Here is a 21,437-nt window from a genome sequence, read left to right as displayed (position 1 = left end):
AACCTCAGTCTCGTTGTCTGTTTTATATACATCACTTACAGACTGCGTGAGAATAATCCATGAGCTTTCACACCCTTCCAACAAGAACAAAGATGGTCTCTCCATTAATGATTTTAAAATTTCTGACTCCTTCATAATATTTATGTGTATCATCTTGTTCTGCAAATTGCAGTGAAGCTTTTGAACTCTCCTAGTCCAGACAGAATTTAATTCCTCTAAAGTCTTGACTCTACATAATAATTTTGGACTGGAACCCACAGCTGAATGCATAGGAAACAGAACATTACAAAAAAAAAAGTCGTGTACAAAATACGTTTTCTGTACATTATAATAAAGTTGCTTTAGGAGCTACAGAAGTCTTAATAAGGAATGAATGGAAGGAAAAGCAACAAAGTCAACAAAACTGTTAAAATTACTATGTCAGGATTAGACCTGCAGTCAAGATATGCAACAAACCAAACCCAACAGGCAGAAACACTGTTCAGCTGGAGGTTTAGCATGCTTAAGATAGAAGACATGTAGCCCTCCAAACCCACCAAAAATCAAGCCATGGAAAATAAAAGCCTGAGAAATCTGCTAAATCCATAAGAAGATAACTTGGTTGGCAATCTCAAACCATGAAAATGAATAGTGTATGTGCATGTTAGGTAACCTAGCTTGTGCTAGGTATTCTGTAATTTATTCCCACCCCCCCTTTTTTTTAATGATTTAACTTCTTGCTACTTAATTTTGCTTCCTGTGCAGTAAAAGAATCAAATAAACAGTCAGTAGGGTCTGCCTTCATGTGTTTGAGATAAAAGGGTGAAAACCACAAAATGCAGACACTGAAAATCAAGTTCCCTCAGCCACAACGTACGGTATAAACCAGAGGATAAGAACCGCTACCACAGGGGGAACGGACATACCGTCAAACAACCCATCAGGCTCTGCTCAAATGGTCTCTGGAAGGCTCTGGGGTCACCACACCAGTCCAGGAGCTCCGTAGCTGCATTATGGAAGTTTGCAGGGTTCTGTAAGTGCTGACAAGGGAAGATGGAGCAACACAGTAAATAATATACATAAGTGCTGACATTCAGTTTCCCACATCACATTAATGCAAAGTTTGGAAACTAGGAACAGCATACGTTTTGGAAACAAAACCAAAAAATTGTATAGAGAACACAGAAAATCCTACTTTAATTAATTCTCATCAATACTGATGCAGGTTTCCTAATTTTCTGATATGAACTCGTTAGTTAGGCACAAGGTAAGCTGGAATACCAGAGCTCCTCTGAATTTCTTCCTCCGGAGCATTACCTCTCACATCTGCAAACTGTAATGGATTCTGCTTGGACACCAAAACTGTCCAAGTCCAAATTCAGGGAAATTCCAGTTTTGCATTCAAAGTTCTTGCCTTGGTCTCGCAGCCATGCCTTCCAATACTCGTGTTTCGTCTTTGCCTGCCAGCCAGAAGGCAAACATGACAGTCTCAGAAAATACCAGTGACAGAGCAAAGCGCACACACTATACTGATCCCTTCTAGGGATTTTGGTTTCTGTATATCATGATGTATTGTAATAAGCAATTGGGAGGACCAACTCTGGGATGACAAAAACAGGAATCGTTCTTGACCGAAGTATGGCTGGGATGCTGCCACAATTGAAAATGTGAAAGCACTAGAAAGCATGTAGAAATCTCAGAGTGGAATTCTACTTCTGAAGAAGCTGGCACAATTTCAAGAGAAAAAAAAAGTTTTTTTTTAATTTTAAAATTTGCATGGGAAATGCAATTTTAACTGTTACACTCATTTCTGGTTTTGTACTGAACAAGCTGTACCCGTATTTTTTTGAAACATTTAGCAAACTTACCTCATACCATAACTGACAGTATCATCCTTCACTGTGCTATACTATCAAAGTGTTCCAACATTTTAGCAGGTGCAGAGGGAGGGTGTAGGAAAGAAGGAATTCAATTTATATGAATAGTACTGCTACTAAATTCTGCAATTCTGGTGATGCTAAGTGTTTCAATGAAAACTCCAGAAACAAGAAGAAAATAGTGTATTTAGGAACTGTATCTTTTTTAAAAGTGGGTTTACAATTCTTGAGATAACTGAGAAAAACATGAAAACGATGATCATTTTACCTGGAAGACACAAAACCCAAAGGTATCATTTTTAAAATACATCCTTAGCTCTGAATCAGTCACATACTGCTCACTTCTAAGCATCTGAATCAACAATGATGTTCACAACCCATTTTTTTTTTCCCCCCTCTTCCCCTGGTACCTGAGAAGCTGCATATAGTAACTCTACCATAAACGAAGGGAAAAAAAATGCTCCTATGCTAGATTTTAAGGAGTTTGTAAACTTTTGTATCATGTTGCTGGAATTCTTGTTCTACGAAGGTTCTTGGTCAGAGGCCTTGTTTTTTAACAAGAGATGACTGACAGGCGTGGCACGGATTCTTAAAACACTAGCAGGATTTGAAAAAGCAGACAAGCATTGTGCAATGTCATTTTTTCCTCTGCTCTACAAACATGGACTAAAGCTCACACTCCCATCTCACTGGACAGCTTCACCTAGGGTGCACATCTGAGTAACGCGTCTCTGCCAGCTCCCTGTCTCATTGGTGGAGGAATCAAACTATTCTGCATACAGATGAAAGAAAAGAATCCAAATAAATAAATTTAAGAAACCATACTTTAAGGCTTTTTGCACAATGGACAGGGCCAGCAGTTTGACTTAGGAATCTTGTAGGTAAAAGAGAAAAGGATGCTTTTTGAAGGTTTCATTTAGACCCCCAGAGAAGTGATTGCCTGACACCAAATCCCTCAGTGTACACTGCGCCTTCAGTACTCCATCTGCAGGGGAAACAGAAGCTGCTTCAAAACCCTCTACAATATTGCATGTAAGCTCTGCTGCAATCAAACATACTGTTTCCAGAAGGCAACAAATGCATGTAAGCTGGTGAACAAAAAGCATTGCACTGAACACATGCTGCACGGGTAGGACACAGATCGCAGTATTAACCGAGCTATCTCAGTACATGGGGAAAAATCAGTAACAACAACAACAAAAAACTACCACAGAAAAAAACAACTACCCCTTCCACACAGAAACAACCCATGGAAAAATTCACTGAAAGCTACCCAACTCTGTACTTGAAATTGTCTTTGAAAATCCTTCCTTCTTTGTGAAGTGATGAAAAGTGCTAAACGTGAGCTAGATATTATTTACTTTCACTGTTGTTACTGTTTGCCAGCTACACACGAAATCTTCCATTAACACTTCCAATGAAAGGTCCCCATTAAGAAACAGACGACATACCTGAATGCAAAATAATATTTCACAGGTTTAGGCTAACAAATGAAAAGCAGAGAGGAACCTCACACATAAGCCTTAATTTCAGCTTAGCATCACATAATGCTGATTTCTACTTAGCATGACACCACTGAAAAGCAGTATCTCTTTCATAGAGCAAAAGGTCCAAAATATACTGATTTTGCACTTCCCTCTGGAAGGAAGGGCTCGTTTTACTTGCCTGTGTCAAAGCAGGGGTGACCTCAATGACTCGATTGTGCTGTTTTTTCTGTAACTCTCCATCAAGGGATTTCACTGCACTGGGACAGAACGCTACCCTAACCCACCTGCTAAATACAGAGGGGATGCTGAAATCCCGTCGTCTTAAATGCTTCTGCACAACTGAAATTAGTTTAGAAACTAGTTGGGCAAGATAAGCAATTCTATTAATTCCATTAGAGGCTAAAGAGCCCCAAACAAACCAGAAGAGGTAGGCAGAATACCAGTGGTTTCAAACTCTGTGGAGAGTATTCAAGTAGTGCCTGTGATGCTAGAAAAGCTGACCCTGCAGGGACACTTCTATCAGTTACACATAGTTCCTTCTGTGGCATATTCCTCGCAGTTCTCTGATTTTCTTTATATTTTAAATTAATTTTTTCATCAGATTTTTCTTTCCCAGATTACAGAGGACAAGGTTACTTTTCGAGGGTAAGTGCGGAAAACAAAGAGAAAACCCAGCCTGAATCAAAGCACAAAAGCAGGTGCGATTTCTTCCCTGAGTTACTTAAGAAAACATTCCAAATGTCTACCATGATTTTTTATTTTTTATTTATTGACAGCTTAAACGCTGCACCCGGGGCAAAAAGCACTAATGTCATTCACGCCCTCACAACAAAAAGGCTGCTTAAGAAGGATATTATTACATCTGCTATATTCACCGAACAAGAAATTAAAGAGATTTTCTTAGCTCTCGATCCAAGAACAGAAGTACAAAACAAAGCTTCTGCCAGACCCATCCATCAGCTCTCTGTGAAGCATTTCCCATGCATGGCTCCATCCTCTTCAACTGAAATTATTGGCAGCATCTTGACAGAAGGAAGGCGTGAGCCTGGAAAGTCTAGTCTGAAACTGTGCTTCATGTAAACAAGGAAAGAATTCACCTCATTAATAGATGACTTGAAAAAAGTGACAATGAACCAGAGCTTGCTATGACACACCTTGGTATGTCTTCAAAGCTACTAGGAGTGAATGTAATAATGAAGGGTCATGTACTATTACCTCGCTTGCAAGCAACAGTTATCAACAAGTAGAGAAAATTTGTGTGAACAAAATCTGAAGTAGGGATGAACAAAGCCAATGAACTGAATGAATCAGTTATTTACCAGATTGGTTGCAGTATCATCCGCTTTTTAGAAAGCTATTAGTGAAACATAATGATTTCTGTTATTACAAAACCTAACAGAATTTTCAGTGTAACCAGTTATGACTCTGAAAGATTAATATTTTCTTAGCCCGAACGGAACAGAAATCACAGAAATACTTGACGCATGTGAGTGTGTCATTGTAGGGATCACCAGGTGGTGCTTTGAAGAGACAGTCTTCCGAGTCATTTATTTTTGGTATTGGAAGGAACCTTGTGTTCTTCGTAGCACTTGAATTAACAGGCTGGTGTAGGGGGATGGAGAAAACAGCAAAGAAGCCTGCTCGCCACTGTACTGCATCCCACAAGAGAGAACTGTACCAGCAAAACTCCCTTCCAAGGACTGGACTGGATTCCAGGGAAGACAGAAAAGTCTACCTGCTGCTCGTGACCACCTCTAGCTGAAACATTTTATTTACGTAAAGAACAGACCGCCTTTGTAAATTAGCATGGGCATACGGGCAGCTGATGCAGGTACATTAGGACCACATTTATTAGCTCTCACAGCAACTGCCTGTGTGCCTGTTCCATGGTTTGCTGCTATGTGCTCACCCAGGGGAAAAAACACATTCACACGGGGAGTTACATGGAACAGCTGATACACAGCAATTTTTAGTACAAATGTTAGAAAACACAGCCACTTCTTGAAATTGCTACTCTCTTCCAATTAAAAGGCGATTACAAACTCCTGATAAGCAATAAAACTCAGCAACAGAGACAGAACTATATGCTTCATACCATACATGTGTGAAATAGGCTTATGCAATAAAGATCTCTCTCTTTTTTTTTAAGGATACTAAAGCACGATCGAGTATTATCTGTCTGTCTGCACACCCACACCACAGTGGGTGCAACCCACTTCCTGCAACCAAAGACTCAATGTAATTTTAGAGACAGAAACCAATTATCCACATTGAAATATGGCAAGGACAACAGCCTTATCTCCTCTAAATATAGAAGACTGCAACCCAGATGTACACTAGCGTATCTTAGAGAGAAGAGTCTAGGAGGTAATGGAAGAGCAGCAGTCAAAATTAAGAACAATTACAGAGGGTTAAAGCTATTTCATGCATACATCAGGAAATGCTAACATGACAGCAATGGTATGGAAAGTGAATCATTTAAACATGGAATCCATATGTTCCAAGTTGTTACTGTAGAAAACAAATGTAGAATTTCAATTTACAAACTGTGTATTTCTGGTGAAGGATTTTTTTCCCCTCTTTTCTTTGGAATAAATCAGACTGAAGCCACAGCCCTAATTTGCCACAACTTAACCTATTCAAAATGAGATGTCACGCAAATAAGTTTTTGAGCAGCAAACTGCTTAACTATGCTAAACAAGTTATTGCATTTATTTACGTGATGTCGCACCAAATTATGAAGGCTGACTCAAGTTGTCTGTTTATTTTGCCGAGTTACGTCTGCTCTGTGTCTCACTCCCTGATTTAATTGAGCTGCTGAAGATAATATAACTTATCACACAGACACGTTGCCATGTTGCTAGATTCTAGGTTAATTAACAGTAGCCTACAGTCACTGCATTTCTCACATGGTTAGCCACTTGGACCCTGTCTACTGTCTAGCTTCACTAATCAACGAGTCTGGGAATTTTACGCTAGCAATAGAGTACACCAGCAGCAGACGGAGATTTGACTGTGCAGAAAAAAGCCCAGCTCGCTGGTTGGGAGCCCTTCCTTCCCTCTGAAATTAACCCGTTGTTACGAGGCATGCGCTAATGCCAGACTTCTGGCAAAACTCAGAGTTCTCAAATCAGGGGAATTAAATCTCGGGGGCAGCTGCCCTCTGGCAGGACAGAAAGCTGTGGCCACCGTACCACAAGCGACACCAGCCCAGGCGTGCTCCTACCACAGCCCTGCGCCCTCCTGCACACACACTGCGCGGCATGAGGGAAGGCGCAGAGTGCACGGGCCAGCAGCAAACCGCACGGGAGCAGGCACGGAGTACAATACACCATGTCTTCATGCTGGTATTGGACTGAGGCTGACCTGGAACTAAGGATGCATCTCCTCAATATGCTCAGTCTCATGGTAGGCTGCTCCCGAGACCTTCTTCCCCTGAACTGTGTACTGACACCCCTATCAGTGCATCAGACTGAGCTTGCTGTTCTTCCCATAAACTACCCTTCCAAGTACTGATTTTCAGTCGTCACTTTGAGCGAGGCTCCCTGTGTGCCCACAAGGCCATCAGACCTGACTCAGTGGTGGTGGCAAACATCAGGTGGGGCTGGGGAGGGAGCAGGACTTCCCTGCTCCCAGCAGCCCACACTGGATTAAACATGGAGTCCACACTTCGGATTAAATGCATCATGACACTTCTCCCAAAGGTGGAGCTATACCATCAATGTAAAAGGAAGACAAAGTTAAGCTCACAGCATATATACATACATTCCTCCTGCCTCACAAGCCCCTCCACCGTTTTCAAAACACTTCTAACTAATAGTAAGGCTTCAAAAACTTCTAATTCTTTTAATCCAGAGATTTTTTATTAATACTATTATTAATATTCCTTTTTCTCCACAAAGCACAATGCATATGAAGAGAGGTGCCAAAAGAAAATGATGATTTTTAGTGTTCTGATACTGTACATATATCCTCTGGAATCATTCCTCAGACTTCAGCCGAGTTGTTCCTAGTTTGCACAACAGGTTCATCTATGAATTCTGCAAAATTTGTCTTTTACAGTGCAACACATCTAGAACTTTGGTCATATAAAACCCAGTATCAAATCCATCTTTCCAAATCATAAGCCAGTTCTCCAGTGTGCTCCAAGTTTTGCAGAGAGCTCATAGTAACTGAAATGCACGCACACTACTCTGAAGTTCACGGGATCTATTTGCAATTTTTAACTGTTGGCACATTTTCAAACTTTTCTCCACAATAATCCAAGTTTAAATTCTCACAGGATTGTAAAATCTAGAGATTTAAAAGTAAAGCACAACATAGGAAAATTATCAAACTTTATATATAAAATTAGGATGCTCAAAACTATTAATTCAGAAAACGTAGTTCCTTTGGAGGTAAATCAATTGACCCTGGCTGAGGAAGGAGCTGACCCGCTTCGCTTATATGCCCACACGACTGCTGTACCTCTGGCATGTCACGGCTCTGCTCACTGAGAAACATAATTTGGTGTCCAGGCACTTTAGCAGATTCGACCAGGTAGTTCAGACTATTTTTTGTCTAGCTTAATATTCAGCTGGACATGCTTGCAATCAGACATAATGCAAACGTATTGCTGCACTGAATGGGAGGGGGGAGAGGGCTGTTGGAAAGAAAGGGGCAGAGAAGGAGCAGAGAAAAGAAGGATTACGTGCCCTTCAGCTGGAGCAACACAGGAGCAGAATTAATGTGGTTCTGCATGTTGGGGAAAGGGAGTTCAGCCTTGAAAGAAAAACCCACCACATATCTAAAGAATGTAAACAGGATTCCTGGTCCCTTGATAGAGAGTAACCATGGGGAGACAAGGCGTTTCTTCGTGCATTACTCAGCACGCAAATATGCTCCCAGCAAACCTAAACTCAATAGATCATCAGCACCACAAGCAATCAGTAGAGGATCTGCAAATCAGCAACAGTCACTTGCTGTAATGCATTAATTGTGCCATTATTACTGTACAACCTCAGCAGGCTCCCTGAGTGAGCCCAGCCGTGAGCCCCTCTCCCACGCAAAGGCATCTCCTTCAGATCCCCATCCACGAGGCATTTTCTCTCCCGCTCATGCCCTCCGCTGGCTGCAACAGAGCTCAAGGGGTGTCACAGAAACATGGGACATTAACCGAGGATGTGCTTTAAAAGTAGAAAATGTCATCACCCAAAATAGGTGGCTTCTCTATTTTTTCCTAGTCGTGTAATGTGATTATAGAAAGGCCATCTACGTGAGCAGCTATACTCAGTATATTAAAAACTTGTCTGCAGTGAAGATTCAAAACAAATGGTCTTTTCTTTTTCACGAGGATAGAGGGGAGTATTGAGCTATTTACTTTCTTTTGGGAGAGTGATTTTTGTTTATCTGGATATGGTTATACGTAAGTTCAATTCTCTACAGTACCCTTCAATATCAAAGACTGTTTTATTTATCAAAAAATTAAAAGGCTCAAGCTGTGCATTTTGTATCCAGATAATTTCCCCCACCCCCAAATTTAGTATTTGTGAGATTGAGAGATCCCTAATGAATAGAATTATCTTGCACTTACATGGTTCATTCCATTGTAGGCTTTATAAATATTTTATTAAGCTCACATTTTGAGAGGCACTAGATACACTGAGAGAGAGATTAAAACCATGTTAGTCATGGCTTCCTGTAAAGCCAGAGTGAAAGGGGAATCACCTCTGCCCCACTTGTCCACTGCAGCTTCTCTTTCAGGAGAAACAAAAACAGTAAATACTGAGCAAAGCCCAGCTCCTCTTTACCGGAGGGTTTAAGTACATGAAAATACGGGGTGAAATGAGGCTGGGAATCAATGCTGAAGACAGGAGATCACATGCTAAACAAACGAGGAAAGGAACAAATAGAAAATACGAGATTCACTGAACTGCAAAAAGGCAAGGTGTTCAGTCACTTACTGCGTAAGCAGTAATGGAATACAACCTGCATTAGTGCAGATTTCCATAGATGCTTCGTTTACACATGCCAATATAAAGCGTGAGTTTAAAGGAGTAGTGGTTTCAGAAAAGGTAAATGCTTGGTGAGTGAATAGCCTTGGTCTCCTATACCATGAGACCTGTAAGGAGGATTGCACACACGTGCATGTACCGCAGGAGGAAAGAGAAGACACCACAACGTTGATGTGCCTGTTTGTTTTACAAAGCGTTAGAGATGGACTCAACACCCTGATCCTCAAGCACCCCACGCAGAAGAGCTAAACTAAGAATTACTCCAGGGCTCTCCTGATCAGAATTACTTTGCAGTCTTCCTGCTCTGTATCTTTCATACCCACATAACTGCAGTACACTTACAACTTTGCATTATATAAGGGAACACGCAACCAATTTAACCTCTTCTGTCATAATCCCACCTAGTGCTGTTCCACCACACCCTACTCAGCCTCTGAGGAAATCGTGACTTAGGGGTTTAAAAGCCTGCGATCCAGATCTGACTGATGGAAACGGGGCACACGAATGGCCAGATGTCTTTTTGTTCACCTATCAATAGACAGAACAGCAGTGCCCAGTCATCTTTGTACCCTTCATACAACCTGGACTGCAGTCCTGTCAGCTGAGAGCCCCTCAGAACAGCACGGCTTGTGAAAGGCTCAAAATAATCAGAGGGCTCTGAGCTATATTGTCTTTGTGAGTGATTAAGGAAAAGAGTGACTTTCTGTGGGAAAACAAAGTCAAGAAACAAAGGAACAACTGTTTGTTCTTTCTCTTAGACCATGCTCAGCAACATAAGGCTTCAATCTATCTTTAAATTTGCAATCACAGCTCAACTGAATTATGAAATCGGCTTTCCTAACCAGTTCACTCACTCTTCTTGGCAACTGAAACAAGTCATCTTCCATTAGTATCTCCCCGTCCTATGGTGCTAGTGTAGCATGCACCCTCTGTATGCAACTACAGCAAAGACGCTGTGGCTTCTTCAGCTTCCTTCAACATTTCGATAGACAGCATAGTGATACAGAAGCTTTCTTCTCTAATACCCTCATGCTTTTCAGCAAGCAGTTTGAGCCCTAAATATCCTAACATTTCAAGAAGTTAATTTTCTCAAAGCATGTACTTTCCCTTAGAATACTATTGCACTAGTAAAATAGCAGTCTAAATATTTACTGAAATTGTTAATGGGTATTATTGGTGAAAATAGGCTTATTTGTTCCAGAGTTGGTTAGTTGCCTTCTTTACAAAAACTCTAGCTTCATGATGTCTTTTAGTAGAAGAAAAAGTGAAGGCTGCAGGCAAAATGAGGACTACCTAAGAAATTCTGTGCTATGAATAAGTTAAGAGTTTGAGGCACATACCACAGCATTTTGAAAAGTTGGGTTTGGTGTTTTTTTCCTGCAGTTCATTCGTATCAAGATGTTTTAAATACCATTAATGAGACATTACAACAACCCTTGACTAGAAGACTATTGTCAAAGGTACAGCCTTTAGAAAGGAATATGGCAAGCAAGTACAAAATGAGATAATGGCAAAAGGTGGAAAAAAAAAAGGACAGACTTGAATTCCCCTGACTTATGTACTGAACCAATTTTTTAAAATGAATTCTTAAATAAATTTCTTCACTTTCTAAATTTCAGGAGAGTAAACACACATTTTGAAAACTAAGCAATAGTCCTCAGTTTGACATATTTCGTTTTCCAATTAATTTTTTTGACTCATGTAATTTACTTACTCACTGATTGTGCTTTTTATAGCACTTTTAATTAACAGACTTAATCTTTATTATTTTAATCTCTTAATCTATATAGAGAAAAAAATATCAAGGTGACTGTTTAAAATGACCACTGCATGAACTGATGCCACTGTGGAAGATGTTTAATTCACCGCAGCTACTCTCAGGGGTCCTACCAGACAGCTAGACATTACTGAGACAGTTCAGAGTCAAAAGGAAAAGTACTAACAGGATTGTTTTGGGGGTCCTTCGACAAAGCAAAATTTGCAATATTGATTTAAACAAATCTGTTTCATTTAACTTCTCCTCATGAAGAATTCGGGTTACTTTTTGGAAAGGCCCTTTGAATGAAGGGTGGGGCATATGAAAAACTTAATTTCGTATTTGTTGGTGGATATCTACTGGCCACCATGAAGGAGAAATATCCAACTATCACTGATTATGGGAGCTCCATTGCCTACAGCAGTGGTACAATTTGCATTTAGGGAAATGTTATATTCTGTTACGTTTATGTCAGAAAAGAACAAAAGAGAAACCCAAACTTTCAAAATCTGTATCAAGCCATAACCTACTAGACTTAAACTGATTACTCACATGTGATCACCAATCACATGTCTGTTTTAAAGGAGCATCATAGAGGGCAAGACCTAGGAGCAATTTCCTTAGTAACTCTGTAGTAGCAGCCTCTACCCAACAAAAACGCTTTGAGCTGGAAAAAAATGCACCTTCTTGGAACATCACACAGCTAAAGAAGAAATTCTATCTAAAAAAAAATTATTTGCTTTCAGGAGTGAAACTGTCAGTAGCACCATCACCTTTCACCGTTCTGTCAGTTCTCTAACTACCAGGAAGGAAACCTCTCCCGGAAACTCCCAAAGCAGTGATCCCTCTTCCATGTTCTTCAAAGAATCCATTGATTTTTCAACCACTTCTGTACTATGATGCGTTTGTGGGAAGGGTACGTACCTCTTGCATCATCCTATTCAGCAGTTAGAGATCAACAGCACAAATTAAGTATAAGATGAAAAAATCTGTGTCAGTGAGTCCAGGTCAGTTAAGGATGAAACATTTCATTCTGCCACCATGTGATATATAACTGCTTGTGCTTGCCTCAACATTTCCCTTCCCCTGATCTGCATAGCAAAGAACAATATGGAAATTGCATACTTCCAAGGTATTCTGAAGGCCTCTCTCATTCTCCTAATAGTGTAGAATGACAGGGTTGATGAGCATATTCTTTTTCTCAGGATGGATCATCTTGAAACAGCCTTGGAAACTTACATACGTCTTTACTAGATAAGAGTTCTAGAGCAGTATGGGAATTTTTGCAAAGCCCAGTAGAAATAATGAGAAGATAAGAATTCCAAGCCTATTACTGCCACATCATCAGAAGCAGATCTACCAGCAAAGAGATCTGGCAAACCCTTCATGGAAGAGTCACAGCAGCTGCTGTGTACTTTACGCATTGTATTGTTGACGGAATACAATGTGGACAACAGCAAAAAGAACAGCTAAGCCCACACGGGCAAATTTATGAACATTAGTAGTTTGTGCATTTGTGTTGATCTGTACTACAAAAAGGACAAAACTGTCTGAATTTTCACTAACAAGCAGGACACGCTGCACTGGTACTCAACAGGCCCCATCCAAAGCGCAGTAACAAATCAGGTAACATGAGGCAGACGAAAAACAGTGTACCTGCACAGTTTCCGCTTTGCTGGCTTTTTCTGCAGCACCAGCTCTCTAGTTTTCAAAATGCCAGCCTGTCCCCTCTTCCTCTATGTCTTTTCCACCTGCATGTGCTTACAAAGCTGCCTGAAGCATGTGCTTTGCGACCTCCCAATGCACACTGGTAGCGGCTCCTCCTCCATGCTGCATAGAAGCAATAAGGAGCTAACAACACCATCGGAGAGTTTTTCTTCAGCAGATGATGGTAGAAGTCTGCACAGCTGAAGGCTCTTGGTATTAACAGTACCATCCTCTCTTAAAACAATTTTTTAAGTCACTTTCTGCTTTTGCAAACGGGTACAATAGCCCCTAAGCGCAAATGCTGCACAAGCCATGCCTGGTACGGATTTGCCGTTGCACCAGCTCACATAAGTAAAGGAAGTCAAGCAGCAAGCACACACGTAGGAAGAAGAGCCAGAAATGCTATGACAGATGCTAGAGATGGGTTGCCAGCTAGGTTGTGTATTCACTGCAGAGTTCAACCCAGCTGCTGATGAGATCAACTTCCTATGCTCATCTGACACCGAGGCAACAACATGGACCTAACATACAGATTTCTAGAATTTTCCAATGTTCTCCCTTATTTACCAGTAGGCAGTTTTAAGCATTACGCCTGATTAGCTAGTTGCACAGGAAAAAACTAAAATTAATCTAAATACTATGGCTACTAAAAGTTTTAAATGTAAATTTAATGTGTGTGCATTTTCATTTGAAAACAGTTGACAATACTAATGCCTCAGCCCTCGAGGCCAGGTGCTGCAATAAAACAAAACAGGACTGGGAAGGGGAGAACTGTGCCCACCCTAACTTCACCAGCCTGCCTCAGAAGATGATGGGTTACATTCAAGCCACTGAAATCTCATGAACTCAGCCATCTCATCAGATAAGCAAGCTACACAAATGCTGCAAGCGTCAAGATAGTGCTTCCCCCCCACACACACACACCAGAAGTGCTTCCAGCACTTTGTCTCTTTGCTCTTTCCCTTGTGGCTCCACCGCCTGAGCCAGAACAGTCGCCTACCGGGATGCAGGATCTAACATGGCAGGAATGCTGATTGACAGGTCTGCAAGTGGACTGGAGGAGCCAGGAAAGCTGGTCTGCTGTCAGTTTTTCCTAAACATACTTAACTGTATCAGAGGAGTATTCCAACAGACTGAGCAAGAAAACGGACAAAGAATTGCAGCTATGGGTCTCAGTGAGAAAAAAAAGAAAAAAAAAGTATATATTTATCAAGATGGTATCTATGGACCATTCAGCCAATAACCTGCAACACTTTAGATCCCTTGAATATCATGTTCTTAATTGACAAGAAAGGTCTTTTTCACCATCAGGTTCCCTGCTATATGTTATCTCACATATAGCTACTAAAAAATTGTGACACTTGTATGGGTTACAACCAAAAAAAATGTATTCTAAATATATACACCCTTCATAGGAAGACTGCCAATTCTCAAAATTCATGAAGAATGAAAATTTCACAAAGCTTTATTAAAACTTTTTCAGCTGTAATTTCATATCTGTCTATACTAACCCGTCCACAATATATTGAAATGACATGTTTAGGACTGCTGAGCATTTACATGAGTCTGCAACAATAATTTTGAAAAGCAGAAGGATTAGTTCAAACATCTCAGGGCTTAAATGCTAACAGTTATGTAAATATACAGGGAATTCTATTTTCCTCTGAATTGCACGTGAGCAACCAAAAACCAAGTTGCTGAATAATGAAAGCAACGGGACTGTCTGTTTCCAATCTGAGAAAGAAAAGATCAACGCAAACACATGGCAATTACAACTTTTAGCATCTCTCTCTGAAAGGATGGGTAGGCATTATAAAGCATTGCAACTGCAGCTATTCAACAAGCCTTCCTGAGAAAAAGAGGGGAGAAATGCTAATCTCCTCCTGGAAATCAGCAATGTGATGTGTGCCTCCAGTTAAGCTGGGTTCACCAAATGATCCAGCGTCGTTTGAGGATACACTGCTCAGCGTGCCCTGATGTAATGTGTCACACATGACAGAATCAGCCTTCTCTGCTCACACCACAACCAAATACTTCTGACACACTTGCACATACTTCCCTTTAACCTGTTACCACAATTTTAGCACAGCTCTAGTACCTGCCCTGACAACTGCCCTTAGCACAGCAGGAAGGTATCACAAACCTATTCTGAAAGGGGTCGCTTCTTACTAACGTAAGTAATAGGAAGATTTTAGGAATTTTTTTTATAGGAATTCTTGTCAAGAATTTCACAGGAGAGGTGTAGGAGCCTTATAAACTGACTGCCAGCAAACAGAGACAACAAATCTAAAAGTCCCTAGATTTAAAACAGCTTGAAGCTTTGAAAGCTGGACCCATCAGGGAGAGTGGAGAGGGGGCAGCCTGCAACCTACAGATTTTGCTGGTACTTGCTCATATCACAAAAGGAAAACAACGGATGGTGTGTGAATAAAGCCTCATCACAGTTCAGTTGTGAGGAACAGGTTAAGAAAACGGGTCAGCTCCCTGGGGCTTGCTATGAGGCGGGAGCCGGCCAGCCCCCTCAGAAGGCTGTGCTTGGGCCCTGGCTCTGGGAGGGCCCCGCCATCGCAGCGCTGGGTGCTGCCACAGGGCCCTGGGGCCGGGTGTGCGAGCCGGCTGTCATCGTGGCCCAGCAGACCTGCTCCCGGGCCCTCTGACCCTTGCTGAGCACAAAATCCTTTTGTATTTAGGTTTGCATTGACAAAAATCCAGGAGAAACAGCCTGCACCCTGAAGATGCAGCTTCCTTCAGCGTACCCTGAAGAGTCCTCTGTGTCAGGACAAACTAATTGCATGTGTTACGGGAAGACTGTTACTTTGGCTTTTTCCCCTGAACACTGAAAAAAACGTGTTTGATTTTAAAGCACATACACTTACAAATAGCGAGGGAATCAGCTACAAAGAGACCACACAAGCTGTTCCAGCCTTCCACAGAAGTCTGTGTTGTTTTTTTTTTTTAAGCGTAAATACACAGCCACCTCTTCAGTTTGCCCTTTCATCTCTCTGAAACAGTTCTTAACACACACACGCTTCATTTCCTAACTAGCCGATCATATACAAGGTTTGGTTTTGTAGCTGGAAAACGCTAAAAAAAGATAAAGGTAAAACACAATCTTGATCCTGAAAGAGAAGTCAGCAAGGACATTGTGGGCGTCTCCCGAGCCAGAGAGCTGGAAGAAAGCAGCTGGCGCTGCCCCTATGCTGCAACCTGATCTGGTTCACCAGCACTGGGATATAGCCATGTGCATGACAGGTTCCTCAGGGCTGGGTGAGGGGCACACAGGGCCACAAGCCGTGTGGGGTCCGACTCCATGAGCTGTGCGCTGCCAACAAGGGTGTCAAATGGGTGGATGCAGGGCGCCGAGGAAGGGTGGCTTTCTGCCCCTGCTGCAGTGCATCTTCCACACTGCCACTGTGTTAACCCACCTGGAAGAACACATCTTTTCAGGAGAACAGTACTGCGTTTTGTTCACAGGTTGGGAAGGGAATAAAGAGTGGAAGACTGGAGACTGGGGAAGAAAATGCAGGCAGATTTTTGTCTGACCCTGCTGCTAATCCCAAAAAATTGGTGAGGGTATATTGTTAGGGCCATGCAAGGTACTGCTTCACTCCCCAAACCAAGGACTGTGCGTTTAACAGTGTGTGGTCCAGTTCTCTATGGGTGAACTGCCAATGCCTTGCTGTGGCGCTACATGAATTTTACCAGCTAATGACCTGTCTCAGAGAACAAGGTAAAATGTCTCCAAGCTGGAAACTTATGACCATATGACAGAAGAGTCTCCTCCAAAAAGCTAGTCAGAGTCGTTATCTGTCCCTTCCTCCACTACAGCAAAGATAACAGTACAAGATTTTGGAACTATATTAAAGAAAAAAAAAAAAAAAAGGAGGAAGCTTTATGCCAAATTTTTCAAGGAAAAAAAAAAGCAAACAACAGTCATTCCTCTCAGACAAAACCTCAAGTATTGCAACTCACACAAAAAAGCTTCTGCCATATATTTTTGGTGGTCAGCCACCGGATTCCTTAACTACACTTTGTCATGAGTTGAAAATAAAAGCACTGATACTCACAGATTCAGGCCTCTGTAGGAAAAGAGGGCCTGAAGCTGCAGCCACAGCCAGGCAGGATACCTCCCCTCTGCTGTTAGCAGAACAGTGCAACTGTGAGCGCGCTCTCCACCAGAAGCCTCTGAACTTCCAGACAGAATCAAACAAAACTGAGAATGTTCCATGAATGGTGGAAAACCTTGCCTTCCTCTTCAAAGAGGGATGTCCTCGATGTCTGGGTAAACCAGCACTATGTATAAATGAAGTTAGTTGTTTAACTGACAGAGCATCCATTACATAGCCAAAAATCTCTCTTTAATACTGTAAGAAACGTAATTTGATATTCTTTTATCTTATTAAAATAATACAAATTCTCTATGTACAGAAACTGTCAGCTCTAGAAGACGGAACTCAGCAACATCTTCCATTTGTCTCCACTTGATCTGAAGGCTTGTTCTTACAGCTGGAAGGTTAAATTGTTCTGCAAGTCACTTCATTCTTCATCCTCTGGGGTAGGATGGCCAAAAAGGGCACCAATTTGTGCCAGCCAAGGGCATGCTTTTTCTGAACCAGACAGTTGATAAGGAACTGGGATGAAATCCCCAAATTCATTTCCCTCAGGCCTCTGAAGAACCATGAGATGCATTAACTTTCACCACAGAGCAATGAGAGAGAGAGAGGGAGAGAGAGACAGAGATATAGGGGAAAAAAATAGCCACTACACACCCAGGCCAAGGCTGGATTATGACCAGCAGTTCTGCGGGGATGGATTCCTATTTCTGCTCCCTGACCTATGAACTAGCTTTGTTCACTTTATTCCAAAATCTTTTCATATAAAGGAAACATGGAGAGAAAATCAGCTGTTTTCAGTATGAACTCTGTTCTTTTTTTCATATCCTGCCACAGCATCTGTATGGCTAGACTTGCAAACAAACACACTTTTTCTGTTCTTTGCATTAGAACACGTTTGAGATACCATAAACCTCTACTAATACGTAGGCAAACATGACAAAACATAATGGAAACTGCTGCAGCTAAGAGGATGGAAACGTTAAAAGTTTAGAAATCTATACTGAGCCAATACCACTCCCATGCTTTTTTTTTTTTTTTAACCAGTTCCTTTGATTTAGGGTGTTTGCATCCACCACACACAGAAATCTATGAACAGAGAAGTGCTGCAGTCGGTCAAGAGAAAATATGCACACGTCCCAAAGCAAAAGTAGTCAGGGAGATTTTTAACTTGGTTAATACAAATATAAAACTGAAACAGCAGGACTCTAGCTTCTAAGTATTTCGTGGCCAAAGTAGCTGGCCAGAGAAAACTGCTCAGGCAACAGGGGAAAAATGGGTTGTGAACATTTTTTTACTGCGTTAGTGAAACTCTAGGCTGATGGTTCCTTAGGAAGGTGAAACAGAAAGTTTAGCTTTCAAGGTCTCCTCCCCACAAAAGGGCCGGGATATTCATCAGGAAGCAGGAAACCATAGTGCTCAATACACCCTGCCATACAATACACAATGCTCTAGCAGTAATGATATCCACCTTCAGCTTACCTGTTTTATGCACTGCAGCCGGTCATTGGTCTGCTGTATGTGCCTGTCCATAGAGTTCATTTTGATTGTCTCCACTTGGCTTCTACCTGAAAGCCATTAAAATCCCTCGATCTGCAAGACAAAAAGGACAATAAAGATCACTGAGCACAGTCTGTGCACTTCTATCAGCTCTACAGTGAGTGTGACCCTGAGATCTACCGGAGATTTAACCTTCCAGGTGATCGTGTGCCAACAAGGCCCCTGTTACAGAATTGCAACACAAATGGCACTAAAGCAATGCAGCAAAGCTGTCTGCAAGAAACTCCTGATCACACTGCAAGACGAAAACAGCAATAATAACAATAATGATGATAATAATTACTGTCTAGGTTTTGCAAGGCCAAAGACACTAGGATTCTTCCTAATTTTCCTCTAGGAGAAAACACGTCCCATAAATTCATTACTAAACGAATCAGGTATGGCAGAGTATTATAAGGCCAAAAGGAACACAAAACATTTTTTTTTCCTGAAATAATATGCAAGCTCTGGATTTGTATACTGAAAAGAAAAAAGCAACAGGTACGCTTCGGACTGTCCTGTGATACTAAAACCAGTAGATCAATTTAACGACCCCATGAAATGACTGCAGCAACAGCAAGCGAAGGACTGGGATTCACGACTCAGCCAAGCCTCCCAGCGGGACCCCGCGTCTGAGAGAGAGAGAGGCCGGATCTCCCACCAAGGGGCTAAGCAGCTCCTGCCTTCTGAAAAAACGGGGCTCTTCTCGTATCTGTAGCTGAACAAGCTACTTGCTACTTCTGAATAAACATGTCCTCTGTTCTTTAGTCCCATCTCTACAAAGCTGCGCAGCCTGGGGCAAATTAAAGCTTCTCTATGACTTTAAAAAACAAACAAACTAGAAAATGGAAATGAAGGCTCAGAGTGGCATTAGAAGTCTGAATTTGTGTTGCTACAGCTGTAGGAAATCACCAGATGAGCGACAGCAAGGAGTTAGGAGGATCCGCAGAGCACACCCGTGGTCCCCCAGACCCCAGCTGCGCTCATTGTGCCGGCCCTGTGGGCAGTACAGCGCTGTGTGCACCCGGCCATCAGGACCAGCCCTGTCAGAGTAGCACTAGTGACTAGCGTAGCGAGCCAGGTGCCTCACCACGCCATGTCCCATGCTCACATGTGGGGGTAACGGGGTAATAATGTGTGACTGGAGCTGGGAGCAATACCCGAGGGCAGGGAGGAAGCCGGGGTGCAGGCGTCGTGCCAAGCACCTCACCCTTGCCGCGGGGCTCAGCTCTGCTGCCCCAGAGGTGGGGATGGACGAAATCCTGCTTGAGTTTGGACCAGGAGCAATGCACAGAAATGCAGTGAGTGTAAGTGAGCGCCCTTGCCGCCCCTTCCCTCCCAGGCCTTAATCTGTCTTTTTCTATAGCGGTGCAACAGCAGATCATACAGAGAAAAGCCAACAACTAATCACCAGTTTCAGTCCATAATTCATATTACCAAACCCTCTGCACTGTAACTTCCATTTATTTATGTTTTAGGCAGAATCACATGGGACTCCAGCCTGCACTTAATAAGCTGAGCAGATTTAAGTGCTTTTTCCTAGAACTCACTTCTCAGTAAGGGGCACAAAGATGCTTCACACATACATATGTATACTCGCCTGTTTCAATCACTTTCATGGCATCTATAATGGAAATGTAACCATAAATATTGCACACTGGAACATGAAACCAGGCTTTGCCTACAAATGCCCACATCCTTGTACTGCCACAGAGCGGCACAGTCCAAGCATCGTCCTGCTCAAGAACGAGCCGCGAGCACCGATTCACAAATACTCATCCAAACCCGGTATTTATTTACAACTCCGTGCTAGCACAAGCAGGGTGGTGGGCTCACGCAGGAACCATTCCTTCATGAGCCTCTCCAAGGGCACCAAGCAGTTTTGTTATTCAGAAGACTGGCCACAAAAGAGCTCTCCTCTGAGAAGAGAAGACAGCAAATTTTCCAGGTCCATGTCACGTTGGAAATGCTGGCCACTGCCGCCTCTCGTGACGCAGCATCTCCTGACAGCAAGCACCTGTGGCACCGACCGAAGGAGGAGAGCCGCGTTCCCGCTGGGAGACCCCGAGCACACGGCTGCCATGGCCAGGCAGCCTCCGCGGCACGGCGTCCCATGCACCCCACGTTTCTGAGCCTCGCTGATAACGCTCCTCCATGGCTCCTGCCGGATTAGACTCAGGGAAAGAAATCTTCTCTGCTAGACAGCTAAATGAGGTCTTACAACAGCAGCTCAGGCTCCTCATCTCCCCCACTCTAGAGACAAGAGGGTTCAGCAAAGCACTCCTATCAATAAACTGTAATACATACAAAACAGTAAAGGCTGTTTCACATACCACTATTATCGTTTGATTATGCCACTGCCACCTTCTCCATAGCAAGCACCATCCAAAGGTTCTTTAGTAAATGTAAATTGATATATTTTATTAAAAGCAAGTAAGACAGTCTTATCTGCCTGTATATCCCCAAACAAACCTCAGCAGTCATGAAGTTTAATCTCTCAGTGGACAGCAGAGGTATTTATCAAGAGATAAGCTAGCCCAGACATGACACCACTTCAGCAGTGATCCATCTTACAAGCTAGGACACATTATCTGCATTTTAATTGACCATCAGGACAGATGGAGGAGAGCATGTTGAAAACAAACATGTACACATGCACTAGGATTTTTGGTGACATATTTGAAGAAATGCAAACTGAAGCTTTTTTTTTTTTTTTTTTTAAATAAACAAATCAGGGTACTTGTGCTTAATGAACCAACAAGCAAAATACCATATTTCTGGTTGACTTTGTAATGCAATTTTTGTATTTTTTTGGCATCATCAATATAAACTCCTCACTAACATGCAGCCGCATAAAGAAACAGGGAGCCAAGTTGAAAAGAGCATCTATCCCACGCAACAGATACATAGCCATAGTCTACACTGCCAGAAAACACAATTCTCAAGTACAGCCAGATACAGCAGTGCTCAGAGATGGGGCTAATCAC

General features: G+C 42.2%; 1 protein-coding gene across 19 annotated transcripts in view; it reads right to left on the bottom strand.

The window, feature by feature from the left end:
- The window catches only part of ZMIZ1 (zinc finger MIZ-type containing 1), a 347,687-nt gene that overhangs the window by 142,006 nt on the left and 184,244 nt on the right, over positions 1–21,437 (bottom strand). For all 19 annotated transcript variants that reach the window (XR_005821723.1, XR_005821724.1, XM_040564327.1 and 16 more), the window contains 2 exons: positions 18,394–18,504; positions 906–1,019 (listed from right to left, as the gene is read on the bottom strand). Coding sequence is in view for 17 of the 19 variants with exons in the window: in XM_040564327.1 (XP_040420261.1) it covers positions 906–1,019; positions 18,394–18,453 (174 nt within the window). In the remaining 2 variants the exon portion in view is untranslated. The remainder of the gene's footprint in view (positions 1–905; positions 1,020–18,393; positions 18,505–21,437) is intronic.

This window comes from Cygnus olor, chromosome 7 (assembly GCF_009769625.2).
Source record: "Cygnus olor isolate bCygOlo1 chromosome 7, bCygOlo1.pri.v2, whole genome shotgun sequence".
Lineage (NCBI taxonomy): Eukaryota > Metazoa > Chordata > Aves > Anseriformes > Anatidae > Cygnus > Cygnus olor.
This window is presented reverse-complemented; position numbering and strand designations above follow the sequence as displayed.